Below are 13,374 nucleotides of genomic sequence, written 5' to 3'. Positions count from 1 at the left end.
ATATTTTTCAATTATTATAAACCTCTCGCCTTGAATCAAAAAAGTACTTTCATAGCTTTGAGAGTAAAACAAAAGAGATTAATCAAAACCCTATAAAATATGGCACTTAAACCTAAATATAACAAGTTTTCAAACGTACTTTGGAACACTTTACAACCCCTAAAACGACGATCCAAATGTATATGTATACTTGATGTAATGAGCCGATATTATTGTACACTAAAAAAAATATTAAGTTCTATATAAAATATTTATATTCCGGTGTTTTGAAACGTGACTAATCTTCGGTCAAAGTACGCAAAAAACCTTAATTTTGAGTTTGATTTCCAAAGAATAAATGTTGGGTTTTAGGGACGGGTTTCACGCACATATTCTGTACGTGAAGCCTATTTTGGTTTTTTTTTTTAATGGGTTAGTTTGGTTCCCAATTTTTTTTTTGGGTTACAAAAGTGTCGAACCCGATTTTTGCACAATGACCTCAAAAAATTAAATTAAATTTTATGAGTGCTGAGAAGTTTTATTATTGGTTGTATTATCTATGACACCCAAAAGATTAAAAAAAAAAAAAGAAAAAAAAGGGACAAATCACGATGAACCTTAAGTTGCATTACAATTTTTTCGTCTAAAGGAATAACTATGGAGAACTTCAACTTTATGTCATGGAAATCAGCGATTGAAGTAATTTGTCCATAAACTTTTTAAATACTACTGTAGTATAATTTAAAAGGAGCTGCACGCAGCTCAGAATTGACATAGCTCAGAACTACGTCAATTGGTCCAATAAACTTCAATCACATTTGTTCTTCTTCTTCTTGAAGATCAGATTTTAAATAGTGAAAAATAAAATAAAATCTGCCGTACATCAAAAAACAACTGAGAGTTAAACAATGGAAAGTACAACTTCCGGTTGTCGATGCTAAATATCGAGAAGATGTTTAAATATCCAGAAATAATTAAACAACTGCTAATTATTTGAAAACTAGACGGCTTATGCCCGTGCTGCGCACGGGCCCAACACTTTAGATTATAGTATATCTATGTGTATGTAGTTGTCTTTGAATAGTGATTATATATATATATATATATATATATATATATATATATATATATATAGTATATGTTATGTTTAAAACATGATTAATATAACATTGTAGTTTGTGCTCCGTATCTAAAAATTTATTATATTAATGTTTGCTACGAATACAAAATCGGCAAATTTATTAATATTTTTTAAAAGAGAAGACTTGTTGTAGAAATTGATTTTCTATCTAAACGAAGAAATACTATTTTTTAATTGTTGGTAATATTCTCGGTTTAGCTCATTTTACTTGTCATGTTATCTTTTGCATTAAATTCTATCTTATTTTAAAATATAAATATTTTAAGTATATTTAGTGAACATAATAACTTGATTTTGTCAATATGAGATAATATGTTCAAAACACGATTAAACTTTATTATATTAGTGTTTGCTACGAATACGCATGGTGTTTAATATGGGGCCCACATTTTTTTTAATATTGTTTGTTTTTTAAATATGAGATTCACTTTTTTTTTTCAATATTGCTTGATTTTGTTAATATGGGGTCCACTTTTTTTTTCCCGTGACTTTGGATGTGGTGGGTTCCACTTTTCTTTTAATACTGGATGGTGTTTAATATGGGGCCCACAATGTGGGATTCATTTTTTTTATATATATATATTGCTTGATTTTGTCAATGTGGGATACTATGTTCAAAAATGATTAATATAACATTGTAATTTGTGCTCTGTATTTAAAACTTTATTATATTAGTGTTTGCTACGAATACGCACGGTGTTTAATATGGGGCCCACAATTTCTTTTTTTTTAACATTGCTTGATTTTGTTAATATGGGGTTCACTTTTTTTTTCCCGTGAGTTTGGATGTGATGGGTTCCCCCCCTTTTTTTTAATACTGGATGGTGTTTAATATGGGGCCCATATTTTTTTTTTTAATATTAGTTGTTGTTTAATATATATAGGGCCCACAATTTTTTTTAATGGGCCTGTTTAATATGGGGTCCGATTTTTTTTTTTTTTTTTATATATGCTATGTTCAAAACACGATTGATATAACATTGTAATTTGTGCTCCGTATCTAAAACTTTATTATATTAGTGTTTGCTACGAATACGCATGGTGTTTAATATGGGGGCCACTTTTTTTTTTACATTGTTTGTTTTTTAAATATGAGATTCACTTTTCTTTTTATAATACTGGTTGATATTTAATATGGGGCCCACAATTTTTTTAAAATATTAATTGTTGTTTAATATATATGAAATCCATATTTTTTTTAGGGCCTGTTTAATATAGGGCCCATAAAAAAAATAATGAGACTCATCAACGGACGACGAAGAGGGACGACCAAACTCCGTCTTCTAAGTAGTAGTAATAATGATGATGGTGAAGGAGGAGGAACATATGGCGAAGCCAGAAATTTTTCAATAGGGGTTTAAAAATATAAAAGAGCAAGAAATAAATAAGTCAAGAGAGTTCAATATCTACTATTTATACATAAAAAATGTTTTTAACTTTATGTATACATAGTAATATTTTGCCCAAGGGGTTTCGGGTGAACACTCTGACCACCACTTGGCTCCGCCCCTGTGGCGGAGGAGAAGAAAATTTTAACTGAGCAACCAAACTAAGACCTCAGACGAAGAGAGCACCCAACCAGTCACGAGCAGCCTTGTACTAAATGTGCGTAAGCGGAAGGAAAGGAGGGGGGAGGATGGGACTGAGGAGAAAAGTAGGAGGTTCATGTAAATAAGCGAACTTTTTTTTTTTTTTTTTTTTTTTTTTTTTTAAATATAGTAGTATGTAGCACTAATAAAACAATTCATGCATAATTCATAAGATATAGGGATCGTTTACTATAATGGATAAGGAAAAATAGTTCTGAATTTCGTTACTAATTTTTGATAAGTTATTCAGGATTAAAAATAGTACCAGAATAAGTTATCAGAGGCATAGGGTGGAATAACAATCCTGGGATAAAATAATAAAAATGACAAAAATAACTCTGAGGTGCCTCAAACCTTTCTACTAAATAAGATGGAGGTATTTTTGCAAACAAATAACTTTTTTTTAGAAATTACGTAATGCATGTTACTTTTAATACAATAAATGAAACAATCAATGAGAAATACTACCAGAATAATTAATTCCAACATAATTAATCCTTGCATGACTTGTATTCAAACCAAACGAACCCTTAGGGGGCATTGGATAGCTGGTTAGGAGTAAGTTATTCATGTCGCAAGTAATTACTGTGTTAGGTAGCTAAGTTATGAGGTGAGTTATTCATGTATAAAACTATACGGTGTTTGGTTTGCAATCTAAAAACACACATAACTAATACATACATAAACTACGAGGAATTCTATTATTTTATGCAAGGCAAAAAATGAAATAACTAAATCCTGTATAAAATAATACATAAATTCCCTCATAACTAATCTATGTATTACTAATACCTATATAACTCTAACCAACGATCAAACTACCCCTTAGTCCTTAAAACTTATATAAAAACCTCAATGTCCCAACTAAGACCGCTAAATAATATTTATCATAAAAAAATCACTTAATTTTATTGAAGTGTTGTAAAATTTATTAAGCTATTTCTTGTAATAAAAAAAGCCACAAACCTTTTTAAAGGCTCATCAACCAAAACAAAAAGAGAGAACAAAAAATAAAGGGATAATAGCAGTAACTGGAAAAGCTTTGATTTTTGAAAATTCTCACTTTCAAGAAAGACAGCCTAGTAGAATATGACAACATAGACCAGCATGATGAAACAACCTAAACACACACAAGAACAAACAATATACTAATCCCAAATCCTGAATTTAAAATTTAAATATCTGATACACTATTCTAATACCATTTTCAAGCAACCCCAAGATCCCCTTTTTTCCTTTCTTTCTTGAAAAAAAAGATCTTTTTGCTCACTAAATTCTGCTGGAAATTTTAATTTGAGAAAGATTACTATGAAAGTAATTGATTTTAGATATGGGGTTCTATTTTTATTGATGTTTGTATCATGTAATTGGGTTATCAAATCTCAATCAAGTGAAGAAGCATATGTGACTCTTTTATATGGAGATGAGTTCTTGTTGGGTGTTAGAGTTCTTGGAAAATCAATTAGGGAAAGTGGTTCCACTAAAGATATGGTTGTTTTGGTCTCTGATGGAGTTTCTCAATATGCCAATGACCTCCTAAGAGTATGTATACTTTGTATACTTAGCAGTCACTTTCATTTTGGTTATTTTGTTGCATAGTGTAGTTTGATTCATGCAAAATTTTAGTTGCTATGGAGTAATTGTTTTCAATTTGTTTCTCTTAGTTTGACTCGGCACGGAATTTAAGAAAATAAAGAATGATTTTTGAATGTTGTTGTCTTAACTAAAGATGTGTGTAAGGTACAAAAATGCACTTTTGAATTTTGCGGTCTATAATGTGTCATGTAGGATGTTTGGTGTAAAGAGTTACTAAACGTGACATTCTTTTTTAAACATGCTAAAAGGGAAAAGGAAAATAAGACAAACAAATTGAAATGGCGGGAGCAATTGTTTTTGAGCCGGATAATCGAGGAGTGTGTTGAAGTAGTTAGATAACTAGTGTGAAGATAGTGTAACAGAGGCGGAGCCAGGATTTGAAGCTTACGGGTTTATGATTTTAGTCATTTCGAGTTATTGAGTTCTAAATTAATAATTTGTACATATTAAATGAATTTATTAAGACCAATACAAGGTTTGCATCAAAATTACTAGGTTCTGCCGAACCAATTTCCTGTACTCTAGCTCTGCCCCTTCTCTAGGCTGATGAGTTCTTGGAAAATCAATTAGCGATACTGGGTCCACTAGAGATATGGTTATTTAGGTCTCTGATGGAGTTTCTCAATATGCCAGTGACCTCCTTCGAATATGTACTTTTTTTGCTTAGCATTAGCTTTTACTTTGTGCTTTCATTTGGGTCATTTTTGCTTAGTGTAGTTTGATTCATGCAAATATTTAGTTTTTGTGGAGTAAGGGGTTGTTTGGTTGCTGGTTAGAGTTATGCAAGTATTATTAATGCATATATTAGTTATGCAGGGATTACTATTAGTTATGTAAGGATTACCTATGGAGGGTTTAGTTATTCATGTATTAGTTATTCCATCTTCTATCCTGCATAAATAATTTACATAGATTTTCTCATAACTTAGAGTGCATTTATTCGTTATGCGAGATTGTTAACTGGTAACCAAACACCGTACTTGGTGTGCTGAATTTTATACTTAGCAACTAAAATGCTACCTAACATAATACTAGTTTAATACATGAATTCACTACCAACAACCAAACGACCCCTAATTGTTTTCGAGCCGGGTAATTGATGAGTGTTGTAGTCATGTAGTAGGTAGATAACTAGTGTGAAGATAGTGCAACAGAAGCAGAGCTAGGATTTGAAGTTTATGAGTTCGGGATTTTTGTCATATTGAGCTACTGGGTTCTAGTTAAGAATTTTAACATATTAAATGGATTTCTTAAGAAGAATACTGGGTTTGAACCAAAACTACTAGGTTCTGCCGAATCCGCTCACACCAGTAGTTTAGTTATAATGAATCCTCTAAATGCTGTTTTACCAGGTTGATGAACTCTCATTTAATCAGTATACAGAGGATGCAATTGAGTAGATAAATTATGATGTAGCTCCAGTACAAATTCATTCAAGTCTATCTAAAAACTAAAGGAGCTGATAAAACCTAAAAGTGCACGGAAATGTTATTTACATTTGAATGGTTACACCAAGCAAAAATATCAAGAAACCGTCCGGATTCCAAAATATGGGCTGGAGGTGGAGTGCCATCAAATAGTGAATTGAAATGAACATGGCCCACCTAGCCCCCAAGAGGGTGGCCAGCAGGGGCGGAGGGAGAGTACTAGTTGCGGGTTCGGAAGAACCCAGTAACTTTTGCTTAGACCTTGTATTTGTATTAGGAAATCCATCACATATGAATAAACATTTAGTTACAAAACTAGTAACTATGACGACTATTGATTCGAGAGCAAGTCCAGAACCCATAAACTCTAAATTTTGGTTCCGCCTCTAGCCAAGTGATCGAAGAGTTAGGTGATAAAGCAGTGTTAGAATCCCAACACTTGCTACTCTATATTGAATCTTCCCATCTGCCTAAGCCTTGGTGGACAGAGTTAACCGCATTCCGGTGGGAGGTGGGAGGCATTCGGTGGACTAGTTGAGGTGCGTGGAAATTAACCTGACACCACTGCTACAAGAAAAAAAAAAGAACTATGCCCATGTATAGGGATGGACCTAGGATGTTAAGTAAGTGGTTTTGGAGTTCTAACCATCTTGAGGAGGCAATGCTCTCTTGAACCAGTTCTTCGATTTATACTAATTCTAATAAAGTTTCACTTATATATAAAAGTCGGGAGTGGAGAGCAATGTTTTGGACAAATCCACTGCTTATACATCACGTCTGCCCTAAACATGTATGTATGTGATTCAAAAAGGACAATGAATACAAACAATACATATAGTCTACTCTAAATAATTTGGAGTTGAGGCAATGATGATTGATCGATTAATATTAATTTCGTAGAGTCAGTAAATACTAAAGATCTTAAATTGAAGTATCATTGTGCTTCTTCACTTTAAGAAGATTGAGTTTGATAGGTAGGTGTAGTAGCTTGGTTTCTGTTGAAGATAGACTCGAACATGTACTTACAAATGCAACAACGTATTCATGTCCTTTTGCTGCTTCACTTTTCAGTTATTTTTTTAAAACTCTTTTCGGTGGTAGTAGCTGTTATTCTACATTGAGGTTTCCTCAATTAGTCGCGCGTTAATATTTTTCAGTTGACCTGAATTTCGATCTTTATATTTGTCTTTGACGCTATGGCAGTTCTAGACGTGGCTTAATAATCTTATTGAAGGATTTCGTCTTTGTTTCTTTCTGTGCAGGCTGATGGTTGGATTGTGGAAAAGATTAGTTTACTGTCAAATCCAAATCAAGTGAGGCCAACGAGGTTTTGGGGTGTTTACACAAAGCTAAAAGTATTTAACATGACCAAGTACAAGAAAGGTAATATATTCTATAGCTCAGCGCTTGAATTTAAGTTTGGACAGAAAGGAAGAAAGGGATATAATATACTCCTACATTTCAAGATTTTCTTGAGTGCTTTTCAACTTTGTCATACAGTCATAGTGACTTGTTTGCCTTCTTTTTGTTAAGTAGAGGTGCACACATTTTCTAAATTTTAGTCCTTAATGTTGAAATTTCTCCTTTTATTTTGGCAGTGGTATATCTTGATGCTGATACAATTGTAGTAAAGAGCATCGAAGATCTATTTAAATGTGGGAAGTTTTGTGCAAATTTGAAACATTCCGAGAAACTAAATTCTGGAGTAATGGTGATTGAACCATCAGACAAGGTTTTTAAGGATATGATGAGCAAGGTGACCACTTTGCCTTCATATACTGGAGGTATGATATTTCTCTTAACTGTTTAAGCCCGTTTGGCCATGATTTCAAATCATGATGTGCAATTATTGATTCGAAATCAGGTTGATTTGAAGTTGAAATTTTGTTTGGACATGCAATTTGGATCTCAAAAGTTGTAGTTTTTCTCATAAACATGAAAACTCCACAATTTGTGAAGACTATCAAAACTTCCCAATTCTTACAATCTTACCAAATGGGCAAACTATAATTCATAAACAACGTATCAGAATATGCTAAGGTGCCGCATTAACAAATCGCATACCATCATGTTCCGTTTATAAATAAATGCTTGTGATTACATGCTATATACAGACTTTCAAATACACATAATTTTACAAAGATCCACTGGTCCAATAAATCAACAATAGTAGTAACTAGTTAATATATTCCTCCCACGTGGCATGGGCAATCTCTTCACGTCGAGCATGTGTTTTTTCTTGCAAAATTTAAAATTATGGGTCTTTTTTTGCAAAATCTAAACTTATCAGTCAAGTTTCAAATTCTTAAAAAATTGAAATCCTACCTTTTAGGTGAATTTAGGATTTGAAATCAAAATTTCAAATTGAAGATGAAATTTTGTTCAAATGTTAAAAACAAACACTGATGTCAAATCAAAACTTCAAATTTGAGCTCCAAATTATATGGACAAATGCCTACTAATTCTGAGGTTATCACTTCCCGGTCCAACCTTATTAGTCTAACATATATAATCTGTATGGAAGGATACAGATTATCTTATGTCGTCTAATAGTTTTACTAAGTTTGTTGTCTAATTATGGAAGTCATTTACTCTCATTAGGAGCTTTCGTTGTGTAGATTAAAGTCTTCCTATTTTGGCAATGAATGTGGAAAATGTTTCTCTTTTACTCTTCCTGCTGACAGGTGATCAAGGTTTTCTGAACTCCTACTATGTTGGGTTTGCTAATGCGCGTGTTTATGAGCCAAACCAGCCTCCAGAGGTCCTAAATTCTAGAAAGGTCCCTGAAATGGAGAGACTTTCTACTCTTTACAATGCAGATGTTGGCCTTTACATGCTTGCTAACAAGGTCTGTTTTAGGATTAAGGGACTGCCCTTGTTTGAATTCTTCTGGCTGTTGTGTGTTCTATGTGTGTGTGTTTGTGTTTTTTTAACTTTCGTTTTATATTGTTGGGTAGTGAGCAAGTTACACATTTGGCCAAACATAGTTACATTTGCTAGCCATATATACAAAAAAATATACACTATTATGTATCAAAAATGTTTATTTTATGTATATTATACATTAATATACAAAAAATATACATTTGCTGGCTAATATTTTCGTGGGCGGCTATTTATGTTAATTTCTCTTCTCTTTTTTGTGGGGTAAAGGGTTTATGAGAAAATAAATGTAAAAATCTTTGATAGAAAAGGTAAACTTTAGAGTACATATGTTTAGAACAGAAATATCTTGGCTGCAAGACCTTGATTTTTTTTTTAAATGCATTTTAATTTTTCCTTCCTTGGTCTGACTTTTTTTTTGCTTTAATATATTTGTAGTGGATGGTAGATGAGAAAGAACTCCGAGTTATTCATTACACACTTGGACCACTTAAACCATGGGATTGGTGGACATCTTGGCTTTTAAAACCTGTTGACGTCTGGCAGGTATTTTTCTTCTCCATGTGCTCTAGTCACTGTCCACAGTCGTTTTACGTTCAATATTGTTGTCTTCTTTCTCTATAAATATCCTATATTTTACTTCCCTGCTAACATGTTCCACGGCTCTGTCTTCCTACCCAACATAAACCCCATTTTATGCACTTCGCCAGAGAAAATGACAAAAATGGTCCCTTATGTTTGAGGGTAGGTTCAAAATAGTCCCTTAAGTATGCACTTAACAGCTTTGGCCCTTTATGTTTTCCTAAAGTTGAACACCTTCAGTCTTCGTCAAATATTTATCAAACTCTGTCTATTAGATTTGACGGGAACTATGAAAAAAGGAATTTAGCGGGAACTCACATTTAGAGGTCCATTTTTGTAATTTTTTGCTATTTTAAATTTATTTCTAGAGTCTAGTGCATCTTTTTGAGGTGTAATTTCTACCACTTTTTATATCTTTTTAGTGTCTAGTGTAGTTTTTTTGTGTTGCATGTTTAGGATTTGATTGGACTTTCTGGTGTTTATAGTTGAGACTTTCTTTTTTCAACATTTGCGTCAACTCTAACCGACAAAGTTTGGTAAATATTTTATGGAGACTAAAAATGTTAACTTTACAGTTAAGACTTTCTTTTTCCAATATTTGTGTCAAATCTAACCTACAGTTTGGTAAATATTTTATGGAGACTAAAAATGTTAACTTTTGGCAAATTTAAAGGACCAAAACTGTTAATGCATACTTAATGGACTATTTTGGACCTACCCTCAAACATAAGGGACCATTTTTGTCATTTTCTGCACTTTGCTGCTCCTATCGTGGAGCTGACTTTGCCAGCTCTATGTTAGTGTGCCAGAGAGGATTTTGTTTAAGTTTCTCTAATAACTGTATGAGTTTGACCTTATGATCGCTCATGCTGCAGAATGTTAGGGTACGTCTTCAAGAATCTCTACCTGGAACTGGAGGGGGCAAAAATCCTAGAGATGAACTTCTTGTCAAATTTCTGTTTTTGCTTCCGTTACTTCTGATAGTCTTTTGTTACTATCGGTCATGTTTACAGGTGAAATGATGTCATTACTATAATAGTTGTTAGCATTTTAAGTATCTTTCATAGTGAAAAAATATTGCTGTCTGCAGACACGATCATTATTTGACCACATTAGACAACTATACTACAAGATCAGAGCTGGAGGTGTCCTAGCTTATTCTTCCGTTCCTTCATCCACCATTATTTCAGATCAGCAGGTATTTGTGCTCCTTCCCGTCAATTTTTGGAACTTTGATGTCCTTATTTTTTTGCTCTTTCCCTTTCCCTAATCTGTATGAGATTGCAAAATAATGAATCGCCTCTCACGACTTGCAGAATGGTTTTCAGTTATATTTCAAGCATGACATCTTTCCCTTGCAAAGTCTTACTTCTTTCACCTCTCATGTCCCTTATGTTTGAGGGTAGGTTCAAAATAGTTCTCTGTGTATGCACTTAACAGTTTTGGTCCTTCAAGTTTGCCAAAGTTAACACTTTTAAGTCTCAGTCAAATATTACTGGCTCTGTCCGTTAGATTTGACGGAAATAGTGAAAAAGAACTATAAACACCAAGAAAGTCCCATCAAATCCTAAAATATGCGACACAAGAAACAACACTGGACACTAAAAAGATATAAAAAGAATACCAGAAACTACACCTCAAAAAGTTGCACCAGACTCTAAATAAATTAAAAATAGCAGAAATTACAAAAATTATACCTCTAAATGTCAGTTCCCGCTATTTTTTTCCCATAGTTCCTGTCATATCTGACGGACAATGTTTCGGTAAATATTTGACGGAGACTAAAAGTGTTAACTTTTGACAAACTTAATGGACCAAAACTATCAAGTGCATACTTAAGAGACTATTTTGAACCTACCCTCAAACAGAAGGGACTATTTTTGTCATTTTCTCCCTTTTTCTATTGTTTTGCAATTCATGATATGCTTATGTTGCTTGTTCTTAAATGATATTAACATGAAACAAGTTCACAAATTTTATGCAGCTGAAGGTGCCTGCTTTTCTGGGCGGGATATCTATATGTGTCTGTTTTGCTACTGTTCTGGTGTCCCTCGGGCTTTCACTTGTAATTATCCCCCGCCAAGTAATGCCATGGACGGGTCTCCTCCTGATGTACGAGTGGACGTTTACACTTTTCTTCCTTCAGTTTGGAAGTTATTTGCACTTAGTTTATCAATGGGGAAAGGCTGTGGCAAATCGAGCTGGACAATTTCGGGCTGAACCTTCATCTTTGGACCATGAATCTGGAAAAGGTTGGTTGACGTAAGATCAGTAGTTTTCATTTTACTAAATTTTACGTGCAGTGTTTTATTGTTCCTGACGTTCTGTTTCCTTGTAGGTCATCAGCGGCAGCAATTATGTTGCGATGTTGCTGCGTGCTACTATGGGTTAGGGATGGCATTTCTTGCAATTTTAGCCCCTGCATTGCCTAGTATTTTCGGAATCACTGCTTTGTTTTTGAGGTACTTCTGAATAATCTTTTTTTTTTCTTCATTTCAAGCAATTTACTGTGGTTTACATATCATCTACTGTAATCCTTTTTATCTGTTTGTATTCATGGCTGCATCTGAATGACACCATGTCATTTAGCGTTTACACGCATACGTCTTGGTTCCGTAAATAAATTTGAATCTTGAATTTAGTATTCATAGATGACACGCTGAAGTCCACTGAACATCATCAGTTTGAATGGATTTTAATATGACTAAGGAACAAATGTTTTATTGGGTGAGCACATTGAATAAAAGATGAAAATAGATATTCAGAAATAGGACACTTACGGCCCTAAAGATGGTTTGCAGTAGTAAACCAGTCTGGTTAAACTTTATGCAGTCATTTCCCGTAGTGTTAACGGCATTGAAGCCCTCATAGCATTGCGACTCTGAAACACTACGTTACCATAGACCATCTTCGACAACCGGATTGTTCTCATTTAGTTGATTATACCATATGCATTTCGACTTTCCAATGCATGTGTCATCTGGTAATCATGCATACAGTACAAGATGGCTTAGCCCGGTCATCCAATTTGCTATTCCTTCCTTGTCGTTTTAGTTTGTTCCTTTCTTGAGAAGGACCTATTCGTGTGCTTAGGCACTGGAAAATCTTGAACTTCATGCTTTATTCTGTGCTTGTTTTGACTAATTAATAGGAGTTGATTAACTGTCATATATAATTTTTGCCAACAGGTTAGGTTTGATGGTCGTAGGCGGCCTTGTTTTGGCGTCGTTCATGACATATGCTGCAGAGCATCTATCGATTAGATCGTTTATGAGGGGCTTTGAAGAAAAAGGCACACACATGAATAGGAGTATATGTTTCTTGTGCTGATTGTGGTAAATTCAGTTTTCAGCCAACTAATGCAAGCTCTTTTCTTGCTTTTGTAGTTCATTTTGTCACTAATGTCTAGAATATGCTAGGTCCTTTTTTGGGTTTCACACTTGCTTGTTTTAGAAAGATTGAGGTGTAATTCTTTGTAAAGTGTCTGTATATGATTCTTAAAATCTAGCCAATGTGAGAATACTTGATGTTCCTATTCATGTTCCCAAGCATAATGATTAAGTTACTTCGATAAAAAACTGCACATAATGTACTCAAGAGAGTGTGACCTAGTGGCCAAGGAAGCGGATGAAAATCATGGGAGATCAAATGTCCAAATCTCATAAGGGACGTGCATCTTTTTGTGGTTTTTTGGGAAAATTTCAGTTATAAACAATTTATGGGTTAAAATTACATATTCATAGCCCATATTTTAAATTACAAACCTACAGCCCAACATTTCATAGCATAACTTGAATATTCACCTTTATACAACAATATATAATTTTATACACCTATAATAGATAATGTATACACCTTGTATAAAAGTTTATAATAATGTATAAGACTAGTATATAATATTATACAATAATATATAACTTTATACATCTACTGTAGACAATGTATAACCCTTGTATAAAAGTGTATAATAATGTATAAGACTAGCAAAAAGCTGAAGAGGAAAAAAGGGCTATGGCGGGTAATTTAAAAAAGATGGGCTAAAATGAGTAAATATTTTGCCATAATTGGCATACAGTGTAAAATTTCCCTCTTTTTATCTGCCTAAGCTTTGGTTTGATACTTGTGCTGATGAGAGATAGCAAGTACTCGATAGAACAATTAAGATGCATGCAAGCTA

At 33.5% G+C, this 13,374-nt stretch overlaps 1 protein-coding gene across 1 annotated transcript; it reads left to right on the top strand.

Annotated features, from left to right (window-relative positions):
- Nucleotides 1-3,702: 3,702 nt before the first annotated feature.
- Nucleotides 3,703-12,730, top strand: LOC132640139 (inositol phosphorylceramide glucuronosyltransferase 1-like). The gene is made up of 10 exons (XM_060356599.1): nucleotides 3,703-4,251; nucleotides 6,995-7,115; nucleotides 7,331-7,516; nucleotides 8,417-8,580; nucleotides 9,054-9,161; nucleotides 10,073-10,210; nucleotides 10,288-10,395; nucleotides 11,182-11,449; nucleotides 11,536-11,659; nucleotides 12,386-12,730. The coding sequence occupies exons 1-10, from the start codon at nucleotides 4,018-4,020 to the stop codon at nucleotides 12,525-12,527; spliced, it is 1,593 nt and encodes a 530-aa protein (XP_060212582.1). The 5' UTR covers nucleotides 3,703-4,017; the 3' UTR covers nucleotides 12,528-12,730.
- The last annotated feature ends 644 nt before the right edge of the window (nucleotides 12,731-13,374 follow it).

Source organism: Lycium barbarum, chromosome 5, assembly GCF_019175385.1.
Source record: "Lycium barbarum isolate Lr01 chromosome 5, ASM1917538v2, whole genome shotgun sequence".
Classification (NCBI taxonomy): Eukaryota; Viridiplantae; Streptophyta; class Magnoliopsida; order Solanales; family Solanaceae; genus Lycium; species Lycium barbarum.
The sequence above is the reverse complement of the archived record's forward strand: the minus strand, read 5'-3'. Positions and strand labels throughout refer to the sequence as shown.